Here is an 18971-nt window from a genome sequence, read left to right as displayed (position 1 = left end):
GTACTGTGTATTAACTAGGTAATATCAGTAGTATCAGTCGTATCAGTACTACTCATAGAGTCATTACATACAATATCCCATTTCTACTACTCAAGTAACTCAACTAACTCAACCCATCTAACTTTTCGATTTACAAGGTTCATCGCTCCGCATTAATGTTTAGGGTAACTGCATATCAAAATATCAAAATATCAAGCTTATCTTAGCTCGACTTTCCTTCTTTTTCCGCTTTGCTCGCTTTGGATTTGGCTTTTTAATTTCTTAGATCTGCCCTACAACTTAACCTTCTTTTGTATCTTTCTTCTTTCTCTCCTACATCAATAATCTCTCTCTCACTCGTTCCTGAACTTCCGTCTTCTATTTCTTCTGGAAAAAGTAGAACAACTGTCGTTACATACACCTCTTTCTTTTACACCTCATCTTCGTCGGCTCGCTCTCGGGGTTCTCCGTACGCATCTTTCCATCACGTCATAGACAATCTGGTGTTACTGGCTCGCAAGTATTTCCATCTCCCAACTTCACAATGGGCATGATAGGTACGGGTACCTCGATATCGCCGAATAGGTTGATCAATCCTCGAAGTCCTTTCACCCGCATTGCGCTATTCACATTCATTTGCCTCACAATCATCTTCTTCACCGGACGACCTACACCAGAGAGGCTGCATCAAATCCAATCAAAACTCAGTCCTAGCTCACAAGAAATTCTTACCACACAAAATGGTTCACCCGATTGTGCCGTCAACTCAACACACCTACGTGAACTGAAAGAAAAATATGGTCTCGATGATAAAATTGAATATGCCTCCAGACAAGTCAGATATCATCGACAAGATATTGAACGAAAATCCATTACTAGACTCGACGAACACTTATTCCCTCGATACTTCGATACAATCAACATCGAGAAAGACACGGCTCCTACTACGAAATGTCTGAAACCACTCGATGTACCGGTCCCAAAGTCTGCTATTCCTGCAGATGTGAATGCTACCGATTTCCTCTTCGGCATTTCTACCACCTACAAGAGAATCACTGATCCAAAGATTAACCCCATGCTCGATTGGTCGCATTGGTTGACCGATGGTCATGGAAACTCCAATGGAGGTGGATTGATCCTACGATTGGTCGATGCTTCGGAAAAGGAAATCGACGAAATCAAGAAAATGTTGAAAGCATATGGAATCGATGCCAAAGTCTACACTGCAGACAGTAAAATCGAAATGGCCGAGCGTTACTTTTCTCTCCTACCAGCTTTATACAACGACAAGTCCAGAAAACATCGAAAATGGCTGGTAATGTGCGACGATGACACATTCTTCCCAAACATGGATGCTCTCATCAAGAAAATGGCAACATATGATGCTAGTGAAGATTTATATATTGGTAATCTTTCTGAAGACGTCGGTAGTCTTGCCCGCCATGGAAGCCAAGCTTATGGTGGAGCTGGAGTCTTCTTTTCCGTTCCTTTGGCCGCGACAATTACAGATCTTTTCCCTCAGTGCAGCACTAAACAAAAGGTCGAAGAAGCAAATTCCGGATGGGGTTCTCAAGGTGATATCCTTCTCCGAAAGTGCGTATACGAAAACACCGAAGTCCGTTTGACTGTCCTTCATGATATCTGGCAATTGGATATTGTTGGTGATCCATCAGGGTTCTATGAATCTGGCATCAGACCACTTTCTCTTCATCATTTCAAGGGAGGAATGTGGCATGAAGCTCAAGTTTTCGAATCCACTAAAATTCAACAAGTTTGTGGTGAAGATTGTTTCCTTCAAAGATTCCAAACCAGAGATAACTTTATCCTTACAAATGGTTGGTCCATTGCTCATTATCCTAAGGGTATTGATTTCAACCTCCATCAAATGGAAAGGACATTCAATGCATTAGGTGATGATGGAACAGGATGGAATCTCGATTTCATGTTTGGACCTCAAAGAATTCCTCTTCGTGAAACTGGACGAAAAGTTTCATGGGATCTTGCTGAATCGGAATTGAGAGCAGACGGAACGGTCAGACAAACCTATATTCGAAAGAAGGATGATTGGAGGTGGAAAGATCACAAGGATGGAAAAAGAATGTATGATGTTGATGGTGTGTTGGAATTGATTTGGACTCTGTGAGGATATAATTAAGTTTGACGGAGGGAAATATATGTTAATGGGAGAGGAATTGATTGATGACTTATTTATACATTCTATGCCGAAAGGGGCGTTTCTGGCTTCTTGCTTTAGGGATGGAAAATCGGATCCTCCCCTTTTTTGTACACATTCTTTGGCGAATCCAAGGTAGAATGGGTCGGATCGGGCTGGGCTAGACGGATAGTACCAGAAATGCATGGGTATGGCGTTTTGTCGAATACATATATATGGAATACATACTCGAAGTATGAAGAGCGGATTAGAGGAAGGGGGGGGGGGGGGGGGGGGGGGGAGAGAAAAGTTATAGAGGTCTACATCATCCAGTAACTACAGATAGAATATGGATAAGCTTCCTTGATTCTTTCAGCGTTTGTGTGTTAGATGAGAATGAGACATAGAACGGGTGAGCAAATAATAGAAAGTCTTTATTCACAGAATTTTTGAATTGGGAATTTTAAATCCTTTTGTATGATGTGATGTGATGTGATGTAGTACGGAAAATGGGTCACTCCAAGCCAAGAATGAGAGTGGATGATGTGATGTGATGTGAAACAGCGCGTATCGTATCGTATCGTAGGGCTGCACTCTACATCGATTGTAGGGTAGGGTAGGGTAGGGCTGAAGGATGGAAGGATCGATGGATGGATGGAGTAGGTAGATTTTGTACGTCAAAATTTACGTCAATTTAATTGGCTGGATGGGGATGGGGATGTGGATGGATGGGTGTCGTATTAATTTTGTTTTGTTTTGTTTTGTTTTATTTGCTTTCTTTGGATATGAGGAGAAGAGAGGAGAAGAGAGGAGAGGGAGAGGTGGGAGTGTGTTTGTATGTCTGGTCTATATGTCTATTTATCTATGTACCTAGGTATAATATCTATATATCTATCTATCTATCTATTAACCTATAGAGGTAAGTATCTCTGATCCGAAAAATTCGAATATCGGATTTATAACCAACCTAACCAACCTAACCTACGAGTCGATAGCTTTTTGGTGGGAAATTATGGGGGTTTGGGAGGGGAGGGGAGGGGAGTGGGGAAGGGGGAGGAGGAGGAGGAGGTTTGTTATGTATGTGTTTATGTTTATGGTTGTGTTATATGATGGAAGTTGAAGTTGGAGTTGGAGTTTGGAGTTAGGGGGGGAGTGCGTAATGAGTAGTGTTCTTGGTGGTGGAATGCGCGTATGTATAGGTACTAGGTACATAGATATATAGGTAGGTATATGTGCATTCGAGGATTGATTGATGATCCCCTGTGGTGGGATGAGCTGATGCGATGCGATGGTATGGTATGGTATGGTATGCTAGGATATGCTATGAGAGTTTGCGAGTGGGATGGCGAGTAAGTTAGATGGATGGATGGATTATGGAATCATGTCACATCTTTCTTTTGTCTTCGTACTTCATATTCTTTCTCCATCACAAATACGACTAGACTTTGATCTAGCTAGCTAGCTACCCACATCTCTCTTCTTCATTTCGCATTCTCCTTCGCTTCCCACCAATATAACTTTTCTCCCGTAATCCATTTCCCCACCGATGTTCCTACGAGTGCCTTCAATCCCTCTTTGATCTTCTTGTTCTCCTGTTTTCCTTTTCCCTTGAATTTCGAACTTCCCTGGCCTTTGCGGTGCGAATCCGGCCCGCTGTATAGTCTAACCATTGCTCGAACTTTTGTGGAACTGATTTCTTTTCCTTCGAGGCCTGGAGCCATGTATATCTTCTTATCTTCTATCCATTCATTTTTTCCTCCTAGACTGGGTAGTTCATGTTGCATTTTTGATAGGTATGCATCTTGGTCTTCTTTCGTGTAGTCTTTGTCGATGCGGTAGGTTACGCGCAGTTTATGATTTGAGAGGAATGGGATGAGAGGGGAAAGATCATGAGTAGGTGGGTAATATTTGGGATTGAGGACGCGGATTAGAGTGTCGTAGCCGGTGCAGTGGATGTGTGTGGTTGAGGGCGGATAGAGGGATGAGGCTTCAATAGCGGCGGACTTATCGTGGAAATAGGGGAGAGATGTTAGACCTATATCTATATTGATTTTAGGCCTCAAGTTGGGGTTACTAGATAGTAGGGATTCAGATAGAGGAGATTGGGGAGGAGAAGATTTGAATTTCGTGCGGCCAGTTGACTCGGTTTTGGCTTCGGAATTGGATTCGATATCTGAGGATTCGGCGTCCGAAGAATCGGATTCAGTCACTTCGGATGATTTCCCATTCAAACGATCAAGTCTCTCTTTCTTGTAGTGATAAGCCGAATGAGGATAATACCAATTCGTCAATAAATCATTCGCAAAACATTCCATTCCCACCAATCTCTCCTCCAAACTCGCGCCGGTAATCTTTTTATCGGCATTCTGCGTGCTGAGTAGGATTAATAACCTCGCATTTGTGTGACCTAATTCGGAAGAAGAGTAGTGATCGTTTAGAGCCGAAAGACAAATATGTGCGTGTGCGAGGGTAGGTGGGTTGAAGGAGGAATCGAGTATGTAGAGGGTTTGCGGGGTGTTGGGATGAGAGGGAGCTTGATGATCTCGACTTGGGTTTTTCGGATGGCCTAAAGATTCGTTTGAGGCGGTACTAGTAGTCGTGGGAGGAAAGTATAGGGACCCGCGATAGGCATCGTATGCGTCAAAGGTAACGGAAGTGAGGTTTTTGGGGGTGGGAGGGATGGGGGGTAGTGGTGTGGGCGGAGATAGGGTACGCAGGATGCGAAAGGTAGAGGGGGAGGAGATGAAGGATGACAGATTACTAGTGTAGAATGCGACGCGAGAAGGTGAAGGTGTCATTTCTAGCCGTGAATTTGAGGAAGAGGGTAAAGATATGAAGTTTGAGTTGATGTCGCAGCAAACAAAAACGATGTTATCGTTATCGCGAGCTATTGCGATTACAAGGCTGAAAGCTACTCAATCAGCTATCCGAGACACGTATATCATTGGCTCCTAAGGTTAATGCAAGGCTGACAAACGCGTAAACATCATACGGTGTGAGACACAGAAAGTGCAATGCAAAGTGGTGACATCATTGAAGCATTGTGCTTTACTCCAACGACGATTTCCTTACTTCAATAGTTCTCTTGTTTAATAGTCTGAGCTAAGCAATTGTCAAGATGGTTCTTGTAGAGAATTGGATGCCTCCCTCAAGGGAAAACTGGGAATTAATCGTTTGGGGATTTCAATGTTTCCATTGGTGTGTGGTCTTTTTCTCTCCTAACTGTTATCTCATCTCTCTCTTTGTCTAGGGCTTATATTTCTCCTACCCCCTTCATCCAATGACCCTCCTCCATTCTCTCATATCCCCCAATGACCCATGCTTACTTAAAACCACAGGTAACAATCACTCAATGGGTTCAACCATGGTACGGTGCAGGCAAGACCTCAACCAACAGTCGATTTAATCTTCCAGGAAAGCTGGGTTGGATTACGATGGAATTGCCTGGGTTGATGACTATGCTCTACATTATGTATACGTTGCCCAATAAGGTGGGGTTGAATGACTTGCCTTGGGAGAATAAGCTGATGGCGGGGCTTTATGTGAGTTTCTTTTCTTTTGGGGGGGAGGTGTTGGGAGGAGTGAGCTGGCAAAGGATAGCTAGATCAAGTGACCGTGGCTTAGTGGAGGCGAAAGAGTTCAAAAGGGAGAGTTTAGCAGATGATGAACCAATGTGTCTATTCAATAGCCATTGATTAGTGGGATTGATGGAACTCCTCTGTGGACGTGAGACCAGCTATTGAACCAGTGGCGGAATAAAAGTCGGCGCGAGCCTGAAAAAAGCAAATTGATGGATTTATGCTAACGATATGTCAAAAAATTAGACCATACATTACATCAATCGTGCCATTATTGGCCCTCTTATCTCTCCTTCTATGTCACCCATACATTTTTTAGTTTGGCTTTCGGCGATTGCATTTCAAGTGACAAATGCTACATCACTGGGATGTTATTTTGCTGGTTATGGGCCTCTTACAAGAGCTGATTGGTAATTTCTTCCTTGGTCCCGTCCACTCCCACATGGTCTTATCATGGACAGACATATGTCATAAGTGCAGCATACGAGTGGCATGGCGCTTCGTTAGCGGCGCTAACTATTTCATCTATAGGAAACCTATATCGGGAAATCCATATGTAAATGGAGCACGGATCGAGTTAGGCATGATGATTTTCTTTCTCGGTCTCGTGGGCAACATATTTCATGACGATGAACTACGTGAAATCAGACGTGCGGCACTTCGAAAACAAGCAGCACAGAATGACCCTTCAACTGGAAAAAACAAAGGCAATACCAAAGTAGACAAAGTGTACATGCTTCCCCAAAACGGTCTCTTCAATTATATTCTATATCCTCATTACTTTTGTGAGTGGATCGAATGGGCTGGTTTCTTCATAATGGCTGGAAGTGGTTGCGTGCCTGCAAGAAATTTTCTTATCAATGAGATAACTACGATGTTACCAAGAGCTTTACAAGGAAAAGCTTGGTATGTGAAGAGGTTTGGTAGAGAGAAGGTTGGGGCAAGAAAGGCTATAATACCGGGGGTTTTGTGAGTCATGGAAGATGGATCGGATCGGCGGTGAAGATCGTTCATGAACAATGAAAGTTCTCCAGGTTTTCCAGACAGGTTCTAGAAAATTTCTGGATGGCTGTACTTTAATCCCTGGTTCTATTTTGATACTTTCGTAGAGTAGTGCATAGGGCAGAGACGGAAAGGAAGGGTGAAGAGAAGCTGGAAATGAGCCCTCGTTGATCAGGACGAGAATAGAAACTGGGAAGAGAGATTGACCAAGTAAAAGAAAGTCTCACAGCAAAAAAAAGACTAAAAGTACGAGAAGCATAAGAACATACATTAATCTATATCATTCAAATGATATACCTCAAGATATCCCCTGACCATAGAAAGGCATTGACCAATGAAAGATGATTATGTTTAAGCGAGTATTTGAAACTCCACCTGTAGAGTCAGTTTTCCCGACATCTTCAATTGATGCATCACGACTCATTTTCAGCTCATCGCCACTTACTTGCACAGATATAATTGCAATCTCCGTTGGAATCATCCCAAATCTCGATAGCAAATTTGAAAAGGTGGCCAGAGGGTTCTCAATCATTATATGTTATTTCATCTTCATATCAATGCATGAATTGAACTCGAAGGCATTGAATTGAGTCCATCTTAACCTTCAGATTCCAATTTAAGCAGAACGATCTGCACAGACTTTCAAACGACGGTTTGTATCCGATTTCTGTTCCGATGTCATGTCTTTCTCATTCTAGTCAAGATCGATAGATTCGATACCAACCATTCAAATTCTATTTCGAGCATTTCCCTTGCAATTCTTGTTCTACGGTTCTTCTACGGATGTTCGTCGTTGAAATTCGAAGTTTCGAAGGCTGGAAAAGAACATGTTGTCCACGTGACGACAAGGTCCATCCATGTGTTCATGCGTTTCCCCTATAATTCATCTCAAGTATTATCATAAGTTACCACTTTTTTCCTGCCGTTTCAATATGGCTCAACGGGCTTTATATTATGAACTCTATGGAGAGTCCGGAGGATCTACGTCATTACGGCAGATGTGCGATGATTTTCCATGATTTTCCGAAATCATTCTTAAGGGTCCACGTTATCATGCATTGATGCACACATGGGCTTTCCTGTCAAGTTTTAACTTCTTCATTTGAGGAGCCAGCCACTTGGGATCCATCGTTTAGTATGATGGTTCTCCTTTGATATAGTTATTTGCTTTTTTCAATCGCCGTGTTCAGCAAGACCCTTGATTGTGGATCTTGGGTAGAGATACTTTCGTACGCAGATGGCTAGATTGATAGATATTGCAAGGAAAAGAAGAAATCATGTTCCCAAGGTTCAAGGAGATCAAGATTCGATGTACTTTTACGCGATGGTGCTTAGAATTGGGGAAAGTGGTTGGTGAAACGAGAATATATATCTCTTCAGGTCATCCGTTGAAGTTATTTTATCCCATCATACTTTACAACTCAATCATCAATCGTAATACATCAACTTCATACACACCCCTTATACTTTATATATTATTTATTACCAAACAAACCCATCATTACGGCTAAGCCACTGAAAAAGCGTCCTTTCTATATTCTACCCTATCACGATTTCCCTTCACCCCACTTAGACATTGACGCAGAGAGTCTCAAGTTAACAATGTCAGGAGAAGGCACAGACCTTCCAATATTCCAAAGTAGTAAAACTATGGATGGAGATGTTATAAATCGTCCTGGTTCTTCGCAACAACAATTGGTACCAATTGCACATATTATATCGTCTCCTTCTAAGGCATATCAAAAGGATACAGCAATGTGGTCGCCTCCCCTTTCATCACATCCAATCATGTCACCACCAGACCTCACCCCACAACACCCTGTCTTCTCATCTGAAGATCTTACAAGACCAGCTGCAGGTCTAAGAAGAAGACCATCAGTTCCTCCACCAAGAAGATATTCCGGCGGCGATTACGACCCCAAGCTTAGTTTCACGTCCGAGACAGGAAGAGCTCTTCGTGCTCGAGAAGACCTCTACTATAGCGATCGGGAAAGAGAGAACTCAATGTCGTCCCGCACACGTGTTCGTGATGATCATCCTCATCCAGATTATCACGAACGTTCCCGTCCTCCACGTACATATCGCAATGTTGTAGGATGGGAAAGTGGTCCTCAGAAATCGTATTTTGATGATTCTTCGAGAAGTGATCTTGGCAAAGATCGAGACTTGGAAAAGGGTATGAGAGAAGCAGGCGCTGCACCTGAGTGGGCCAGTGGTGAGAAGGTTAGAAGAAAGAGTACAGATGAAAGTATCGACGGGTATAACTACGAATCGCATAAAAGAAGTGGAACGAAAGGAACGATTGATTTGAACAACTTGACGCCAGAAGAAAGAGCTATGGTCATGAGGTTACCATGGACACAATGGATGAATAGTAATTTCAAGAATCGTAAGTCTTTTCATCCTCTTTTCGATCGTGCACATACTAACGATGGACAGACTTCGTAGCAACAATCGGTGAATTCGTCGGCACAACTATGTTTCTCTTCTTTGCTTTTGCTGGTACTCAAGTGGCCAATATCGACAGTAACACAGTGAACACTACCACAGGTGCTGCGACAGGTTTCAACATCGCAGTTCAGCTTTACATCGCAGTCATCTTCGGTTTCTCCCTCATGGTAAACGTATGGATTTTCTTCCGTATTTCTGGTGGTCTCTTCAACCCCGCCGTAACCCTCGGTATGGTACTCGTTGGTGCCATCCCTATTCCCCGCGCTGTCTGTCTATTCTTCGCCCAGATCCTCGGTGGCATAGCTGCTAGTGGAATGGTTCTCGGTCTCTTCCCTACTACATTCAATGTACGAACTACTCTCGGTGCTGAAACATCCACCGTACAAGGCGTCTTTATCGAGGCGATTCTGACAGCTGAGTTGGTATTTACCATCTTCATGTTGGCGAAGGAGAAACACAAGGCTACTTTCATTGCGCCGGTTGGTATTGGTTTGGCCTTATTCATTGCCGAAATGGTGGGTGTCTATTATACTGGAGGAAGTTTGAACCCGGCGAGAAGCTTTGGTCCTTGTGTTGTTAGTGGATCTTTCGATAAGCAACATTGGATTTATTGTAAGTTTCTTCTGCTACTTTGACACACCTTCTGTCTTCCTTACCCTTTCCTTCCCATACATCCACATTCGACATCACTCACCTGCCTTCCTCTCTTGCCTACCTATATCCAATCTCCCATCTCAACCCATCTCCAAACTTAAACTAACATTATCTACCAGGGGTCGGACCAATGGTCGGAACAGCCATCGCAGTATTCTTCTACAAATTCATCAAGATGCTTGAATACGAAATGGCAAATCCAGGTCAAGATGGAGATGCAAAGAATGATCCTACACAAAATGAAAAGAAGCGAGAACAAATCTTGGAAGAGAGAAACAGGAGATACGAAAAGAGAAATGGAAGTTTGAGACCGGGAAGTCGGTTGAGTTAAACCTCAAAGGATCAAAAGAGGAAAATGAGGATAGGGTGAGGGAATTGAGAGGTTGCAGAGGAGGTAATGAGGAGCGAGGAGTTCGATTGGATGTTGTCTTGTCTTGGTTCTCTGTTTTTGCCTTTGCGAATGCTTGCTGCCCGTATATACCGATTACCTGCTTGCTCGACTGATTGCTTGCTTGTTTGTTTGCTTGCACTTTACACGGTACTTCATTTACTTTGGCTTGGCTTATAGCCGGTGCGAAAAACAGGAGATGGAGGAATTAATGAGTTATGACCTGGAGGGTTATTTGTATTTTATACCTAGCACTTTATTTAGAAGTTTGCACCAATGAATGATAATGACAATATATATCTATAACATTTACTTTATACTACTTACTATGTATTACTGCTATTTGAATTTGGTAACCAATACTGTGATGTATGAAAAGTTAATGATGATCCTGCTCTTCAAATTGATCATGGCTTGTGTCTCAACATATTCACTCTCCTCTTCAATTCCGTGGGTATTTGCAATACTGAATCGGAACGGCCTTGAAGCTAACGGCAAAGGAATTAGAACCAACAGAGGAAGTCTCCTTGAGATCAATCCTAATATGTGAGAGCCTTGGGACAACATGACCTTGAAGATACTGACCTGGTACATCGAAGTAGTCTGATTCATTTCCAGATGAAACAATCAGAGTACCTCTTATCTTTCGACATGAATTCCTTACCCCCCCCCCCCCCCCTTTTTTCCTTCTATCTAAATAATGAAAAGAATAACTACCCACAGAACATCCACTTCCACTTCCCATTCACAAAAAAGATTGTAATGGTAAAGATAAGATAGCTCCAACATATCGCGATTCTACACTCATTTCAATTCTCCAAGCCTATTCTTGTAGAAGTCTGTGAAGCATGAGCATAAGCATAGACAGTCAACTTCTAACCACGAATCTAGCGCTGAGTACGAAAGTGCAAGACTCGCACGCGATGCGGGTGTTGGACTTGCGTTTTCTGGCTCGTTGGAGCTTAGTCGTGATGTTTACTTCGAGTATGCAAATTCGAGAAGGATGGTTGTTTAATGATTTAAACCATCAGATTAAAGTCTGATAATTAGGTGCTTTTGGTGGGTAGGTAGGTAGGTATCTAAAGACAATCCAACATGCATCGAAATATATACAATATGTGAGAATAAGTGAATATTCTGCTTAGAGGTAGAAATCCGACGCTCCAGAATATCAAACCGCAGTCCCGAATAATGAGACGACCTACCGAGCTCCATGAATAATATCCCAAAGCAAACTTGCATCTCGGTATCTCTAAAAAAATATTTCCCCTAAGATGTACTGCTTTAGTAGATTCAGGATTTTCCAATCAAGTAGAATCCAGTTCCAAGACTACAGTTGCTGAGTTTTTCGGAAAGAATTATATGTATTGATACTTCTATGATTTACTAGTGATTGAGATGAAAAGGAGAACCAGAGATCATATCATATCATATCTACACGAAGCGGAGGAGAAGCGATCCGGAGGTGCTGAGATTTTGAGAAAAAGGTGGATGGGCAGTGAATCGACTTCAATGTTTGGATGGAATCGAAAATCAAGATGGATTCATGGATTGAGATGGACTTGGGGTTTTAAATGGGATGAGTCTATATATATCAATCGGGTCGGGAAGTAAACGGGTCGGTAAGTAAACGGAACTAATGCTCAATCTTTAACTAATACTTCTGTAGATAGATAGGTAGGTAGGTATGAATTACAATATATGCCCGCCTACCTACCTACCCTTTACACAACAAGACGAAAGCTGCAGTAGATACCCGAATATGCTCGAACAGCACAGTAATTTCTTGCTGAGATGAATTAAACATGTCCCTACTATCTCGCCGGGAGTAAAGCCAAAGATCCATAGAATAAGTGATGTTAGATACCTTAGGAACTGTACAGTATATAGGTATAGTATACAAAGTTCTTACACCTCCCAGGATTCCAACATTCTGATATGGTATATATGGATGGGAATGACCCAAGTGTCTTATTGTTGGATTCGAGTTTGGGTTGTTGAGGATACATTACTCTGGTTGTTGAATATGAGCTCGCTAGATGATGGAATGATAAGGATTTCATCCTGAATGACACAGCGATGTGGAAACTGCAAGCAGGTACGTGGGATGGAATAGAGGTGATGTGATGTGGTGAGATGGGATGGGATAGAATTGATGTCAGAGATATTTACATGTAATGCAATCAAGTCATCCCACTCGGTTCTGATTATCATGCGAATGGTACTTGATTGGAAAAGAGGAATGTATGTATGTATTGTCCGCAGATAAAGAGGAAAACTAACAAGTATATTTTGCCTCTCACACAAAATTTAACATGTAGAAATTTTCTCGCATATCTATCCCGCGTGAAGAAATACAAGCTTTCATTTATAGCAATATAGTAATAAAGATACGAGACAGAAGATGGAAAAAATTAATTTGAGACCACAATTTCAACAGCGGGAATACCGAGCATTCCGCAAAGGGCTGTCCCGCGTTGAAGAAAATCAATGTTTCACATTCCCACTTTCCGCCCTTTTGGGAGCAGATGCACTGTACGAATTTGTATATTCCTGTTCTTCGCATGATAGCTATATTGCTACCCAGTGTCTGATTCTCAAATATATGATGATGTGTTGATACGTATGTATAATCTCGTGTTCAAATATATCTTGTTCTCAAGCCACAGACACATGCATACATACATACATACATACGTACGTTTCAAAGACAAGTACGTACCTCACATTGAATATGCGCGCTTGATGAGGATAGAGCGAAATTGTTTCAGATAAGCCACACATACATACGTAAAACGAGAGATAACTTTATTGACTCGTGGAATGTAAATTTTGGAGATGGTGTGATGACTAATCATGCATGGCTAGTACAATCTGAAAGAGAGAAGATTACTTTTTGGCCTTACTTCCTCTCCGATAGACAAACTATTGGCCAAAAGGAAGAATCACATGATAATATCCCACAATTCGAATCCGAGATGTATCACATTTCCATGGAGTTGATCCAAAAAATCCATCTGCTTGATTTCTGCATCTTCTTCTCAAGTTGGTTAGAGCTTGAATGATTGGCTATCCTTCATTTTGGCTTATCGGAAAATGAGACATTGCCTTGGGCTGAATTCAAGCTATTTTTCTTGAATGTTAGTTTGACATGTGAAGAAGCGCGAACTATTAGGTAAAGTGTATGACTGTGGCGTATGATGTGTGGTGGCTGCGTGAGAAAGGATGGTCCAAAGAATATGAATTTGGAAGTTGGAAGTGAGGAGAATGTGAATGAATGGGATGAATGAAGAATGACAAGAGTTCGTGGGTGTTTGTGAGAGGGTAGGTTGGCTCGAGTGATTGATCAACGATAGGATGGGAGAGAACCTTGAATTCATCAAAAGTCTGATGCTAATATTCGTGGAACTGTGAATATCCCAGTGTCAAGAGACACCAGGATATACATATCAAAGGTTGGTGATGTTAAATACACAATCACATGATTGAATGCCCGTTTCTTTTCTTCTCATTCCGTATTGATATACCAAAGTACGACAGAGTACTACTCTCTACAAAAGTAGTGTCACGTGTATAGCACTACCTGGTAACTACCAGAGCTCAAGGTCAAGCTTCTTAGAAACTACTACTACCCCCATTTCACGTTTCACAATACCCCAGATTTCAGCACTGTTCTGTGCGTGCGTACATACATGGCAAGAAATGCGAGTCAGTAATCCAGGAGATGAATTTCCCTTTCTGTAGGATCTCCAGGTTCATGCACATCTCGAATAGATAGCCAACCGCTTCTCCCTTCTCTTAAAGGGGAAAAAAAGCTTAAAAGGGTAAATATCAATGCCGTAACTCCGATCAGATATCTGAATGTATTTATTATATTCCATCACATCACATCGCATGGCATCACATTAACAGAGCGGTACAAGTAATGAATGATGAAAGATTGATGAAGGTCAGGACTCCGAATTGCGGGGAAGAATCACAAGACTTTCGAGACCCTAGTTATGTATCTGAGCAAATAGTAGCGGGCCCTTGAAGAATTTAATAACGATGTGAGGATGTGATGGAGTTATGTTGTGTTGCACTTGCCCCGCATCAATATACTAGGTACGCTTCTGTTTGACTGTAATTAGTCTGTCACTGGACGGATGGAAATGACTTGATAATCATATCAATGCCAATATCAACACCAACACCAATACCAACATCAACATTACTACCAATCTAATAGGACTAGGCGATTCCCTCGATCCAAAAACACAAAACTACAGAACGGGAAAACTACACAGCAAATCAATCTACTTCCATGCCCACATGCTATCAATCCCCACCCCCCCCCCCCCCCCCCCCTTGGGAAATTTCATCAGCAGTAATACTTACCCAAACTTGTCAATCCCGTAATAGTGTTCCCATCTCCGATTTTCCGATGGGTTCCCGCGTATTTTGATACCTTTTGCAAACCGTAACGTGGACAATTGGATGGTCCAAATTTCTCAAGATACTGTAGGTAGGTAAGTGGTCACTAATGCGGGATGTAGTGAAACCAGATTGCAAACGATTGGCATTTTGATGTTGATACCGTGTAGATAATACTTTACATTTATCATGGGTGCTTGCGTGCCCAGGTATTTTGCGCTCCGTGCTTTGCATGCTTTGTAGAAAACCATGTAAGTTCTAAGGATGTATGCTCGGTATGGTGACACAATATCGGAAGGATGAATTGATGGATGCATTAACCATACGATCAAACCTCCTTACCCTATCCAGACACCAGATATCAATGCAGCGTATGCGCACAGATAATTAGGCGATCTGGAAATCTGTAACTCGATGTACGGTAGGAGTGTGTGGTATGATTCTTGGCTTTGGAGTGGAAAGGAATCCATGGAGACGGAGGTGTGGAGGAGGTGGAATATGATGTGTCGTGTGGTATTTTCCCTTTCCCTTTCCCTTTCGCGAGTTCTTAATCTCGTTTGAGATGGTAGAGTAGGTAATTACTATGATGAGCTAGTTGTACGTATGTACAAAGTACTCCGTGTGTGCATGCAGGATTAGATTCGGGAAGAAGCGGGTTGGGCTTGTGTTTAGGTGTGCTGGTGGGGAGATATGGAGATGTTTAGATTGGGAGATGGAGATGGAGATGTGCTGTACGTACCTACCTACAGTATGAGGTATTATAGTCTGAGGTTAGTATAACTATCGATATTGGGAAATAGGGGAAACACGTTTCCAAACGAGGCACATGGGCTGCTTGATTGACATTGATTTAAGATATGGCAGTACAAATTGAAGGTTCCTTCATATTTGGTACCATGTCGTAGATTAGACACAATTTTGATGAGAGATAGGAACTTTAGGAAGGAATTTGCTCGTACGATGAAAAAGTGGGTAGTTGTAACAAAGTCGTAAACTTACTGTATCAAGGGAACTCCCCTGGTCAAAATTGTAAATGGAGACATCTGGAATAGGTCCACCAGCTTGCTCTATCTTGCATTGATGACGGAATGATTCCACTCCGCTCCATCGGAGAAATCTCGATTGATACTTGAAGTGAGATTAGACAAATTGGGTTGTTGCTAAATTGAGGATGGATGATTGATTAGTAGTTGCGATTCTACATATCGGTCCATCTCAAATATTGGATTCACCGAGACTCTATCAAAGGTTCTCATTTAAAAGCCCCGAGTCCAATCATCCCGTAGGAGGTAGTATCAGGAGGCTCTCTACATTCTTCAATCACCTCAAATGAATCAACTACCACCCCTCCCTCCTCCCCCTTCTCCTTCTATCCACTCTAGTATCGAATGACACTAACAAACGATGTAGTACCCGACTTGAACCGTGCTTCGTTGATCTATGAAGGATAGGATAGGGGAGGCAAAATAAGAAGAAAGTCGTAATCAACTCGGGCCGTAAATTGATCCCTTTTAACTTAAAATTACATCAACGAGCAGCCGTGCAAGACTTGGCAGTTGGGTGATCAACGAGAGGACAGGGAATTTTGGGAATGGGCTTTGATTCGTTGAGATGGGCAAAATGGTGAATCGAATCGAGTTTCTTGGTTTGGCTTGTTTAGTCTCTATTCACTTGACATGGGGGTACGACTTTGGATGCTTCCTCGATGGTACATGAAGGAGAAGCGATCGAGGGGAATTCTCGTTAAGAGGAGGTAGGAAAGGGAAGGGTTGAGGATTACAAGGGCACCATGGAAGAATCATTTCTACTGATTGTAAAATACAGAGTACTGAGAGTAGACAAAGAAGATGGTCTGACGTAGAGGTTACCCCTCCACGAACAAAGATTTTTTTAGTATGAGAGCCACACAAGGGGATCAGGAGCCTTAACGATTGGTTCTCACGCTTCTTGGAAAAAGGCTAATCATACGATGCCTCATCATCGTCATTGATGCAGAAGAAAAGGTTTTCTTTGTTATTTTAGTTATTGGCATTCTGTAGTCTCATCTCGAAAGATGGTAACAAACCCATGTAAATCTTTGTAGCTCAGAGGAGTATTGGTGTGCCCGACGAACCGGTGTGGCTTATATATGCCTTGTGTGATGTTGTATGCACCGCGCCAATTTGGATATTAGTCCGTAAGCACTTGAGAGGAAAGGCATGAGTATATAATAATAGTAGAAATGGAGAGTAGGAGAGTAAGAGAGGAGGGATCCAATATTGCGTTCTAATAGAACACGGAGTAATGTCCAAAGAGCATTGGGTTGGCGGAGTATTCGTGAATGGTTGGCTAATCGAAGAATGGTCGCTCGGGAAATACTTCAAAGTAATAAGAAATGAAGCATCATATACTATACCGGTCGGTACATGTATACATTGTCAGCCCCCTCTCCACATTGTTCAAGGATTTAGATGATGGGTTTTCATGGGTATGGTATCTGAATTACCTACCGTCTTAGAAGATACAAGAGGGTTGCACAACAGCCCGATTCCTGCTTGAGCTAGCAGCTATACATACACACAACAAAGGATCGGGATAACTCCAAGGTTAATAAAGGGTTTTTGGGTGTCTTACTGCGGCTATGAGATAAAATCATTTGTATGTCATGTCGTTGTCGTACCATGAATGTATATTTGTTGAGATTCTTCAATATGGATGAATGCGAGAATCATGAAGCATTGAAAGCATATCGTGAGGTGAGATGAAGAAAGTTCGGTACCGCATCTCTTCCTTTCACATGTGCATCCGTTGAGGCTTGGGAAAGAGACAAAAAGGTATCATAAATTTGATCATATTCTGTCTCTGCTTAAACAAATGGAGCTTTGAACATGAATTGCGAGCGGTTACGAGTGGAAGGGGGTTAGAACTTCGTAGGGAAGGAAAGTAAAAAGGGACCAATTTTTTGGACTCCATTATTTCTTGCATCATGCATCATGTAGATGTTCCTTTTCTATCGATGTTGATTCGTCCTCTGTCCTTCCCGTCCACCTCTCTTCGCCAAGTCCGCAAACGGAAAAGAAGTTTGAAATTGAGTAACTTGATAAGGTAGTAAGAGGCAAACTTGAGAGACGGGAAGAAATCCTTATCTTGATTTTGGCTACGACGAATAGCTTCTTTTTCAACCGTTTTTTTTTTTGTTGGATCGCTTTGGGATGAGAAGAACGATGGATATGGTTGAATGTGAATCATTTTGTGCCGCTCTGTAACTTGGAATTTTTAGCCACATTAGCCACGGCTTGAGTTAATCAGCCATTACAGAGTAGGTATTCTTTGGAGGTTTTACCAAGGGGGTTGGTCATCCTTGATTAAGATGATTAACCTTATCTACCAAGGAGGAAGAAGATCAACATGTTATTCGCATGGGACGAAGTGATCATTGGTTATTATAAGGAACTGAATCGAGAAATCCATTTAATTCGGATCTCATTAGTAACTCTTACTGGTTAAAGGGTGGCTTCGAAAGTTCTATCATTTGGTAAGACCTCGTTAGTTGTCTGTCGATATGTGTAGGTATTATTAGACTTTCAAAGGTTATTCACAATGATACTACAGGATGAAGGGACATTGAATGATTTGACATGAACTGACAATAGACATTGACTTACGTACACATATCAGATAGAATTTTACTCCATTTTCATGCTGAAATAACTAATTCGTAACAAAATCATCTTGAATGTCCAAAATTTGACTATATTCCATGTTATTCTTCATGCACCGGTAGCAACAGGTATCTGTCTCTGTACGGAGAGAGCACAAGCAAGTATCAAACATTTTAAAACAATAACCTTACAGTAGGTATCAACAAACGCCCATCTGGGCACTCAAGTCTTCTTCGACAATTCTACACCGGCGGGGAGAGGAGGAAACTATCGTTCCCTTTGTTTCTAGTTACGTCTTCATCGTCAACACTCGACGAGTACCGAGCATTGACTTACGGAGCTTACCTCATCGATGTCACTATCACTGTCACTGGTTCCAATTGGGATATTATGGATATTAAGCTACTCACAATCATATCAAAGAAACAATCGTCACCAAGCAGCGAAGAAGTTTGGATTCACAAAGGCAGATAGATCTGTTATTTGATAGATAGTTATCATTCTTCAATACTACCGTATTGAATCCCAGTTCCAATTCAACCTTCCTCTTGATAATAAGAAGAACCGCCACACGGTACGAGCCTTGAGCCTTCCAAGGTTATTAGCAGCGAAAGATCTAACTGGTAAGATAAAGATTAAAAAAAGAAAAAGAAGATGTCAACCAACTAGTGTCTGTCATTCTAGTACTATTGGGGTACATTTAATCCAATTAA

At 41.9% G+C, this 18971-nt stretch overlaps 4 protein-coding genes across 4 annotated transcripts; 3 read left to right on the top strand and 1 right to left on the bottom strand.

Annotated features, from left to right (window-relative positions):
- Positions 1 to 523: 523 nt before the first annotated feature.
- On the top strand, positions 524 to 2122 carry EAF02_005709 (uncharacterized protein; the record flags this gene model as incomplete). The annotated part of the gene is made up of 1 exon (XM_038901757.1): positions 524 to 2122. The coding sequence occupies one exon, from the start codon at positions 524 to 526 to the stop codon at positions 2120 to 2122; it is 1599 nt and encodes a 532-aa protein (XP_038757974.1).
- Positions 2123 to 3612: 1490 nt separating this feature from the next.
- Positions 3613 to 4929, bottom strand: EAF02_005708 (uncharacterized protein; the record flags this gene model as incomplete). The annotated part of the gene is made up of 1 exon (XM_038901756.1): positions 3613 to 4929. The coding sequence occupies one exon, from the start codon at positions 4927 to 4929 to the stop codon at positions 3613 to 3615; it is 1317 nt and encodes a 438-aa protein (XP_038757973.1).
- Positions 4930 to 5249: 320 nt separating this feature from the next.
- EAF02_005707 (uncharacterized protein) lies at positions 5250 to 7075 on the top strand (the record flags this gene model as incomplete). Its single annotated transcript, XM_038901755.1, has 4 exons — positions 5250 to 5336; positions 5470 to 5673; positions 5956 to 6119; positions 6241 to 7075. The coding sequence occupies 4 exons, from the start codon at positions 5250 to 5252 to the stop codon at positions 6680 to 6682; spliced, it is 897 nt and encodes a 298-aa protein (XP_038757972.1). The 3' UTR covers positions 6683 to 7075.
- Positions 7076 to 8313: 1238 nt separating this feature from the next.
- Positions 8314 to 10147, top strand: EAF02_005706 (uncharacterized protein; the record flags this gene model as incomplete). Its single annotated transcript, XM_038901754.1, has 3 exons — positions 8314 to 9100; positions 9151 to 9774; positions 9936 to 10147. The coding sequence occupies 3 exons, from the start codon at positions 8314 to 8316 to the stop codon at positions 10145 to 10147; spliced, it is 1623 nt and encodes a 540-aa protein (XP_038757971.1).
- Between the last annotated feature and the right edge of the window lie 8824 nt (positions 10148 to 18971).

This window comes from Botrytis sinoallii (genome assembly GCF_014898435.1).
Source record: "Botrytis sinoallii strain Bc 23 chromosome Unknown BSIN_009, whole genome shotgun sequence".
NCBI classification, from domain to species: Eukaryota; Fungi; Ascomycota; class Leotiomycetes; order Helotiales; family Sclerotiniaceae; genus Botrytis; species Botrytis sinoallii.
Note: the sequence above shows the minus strand (reverse complement) of the source record. Positions and strands in the feature narration are given on the sequence as shown.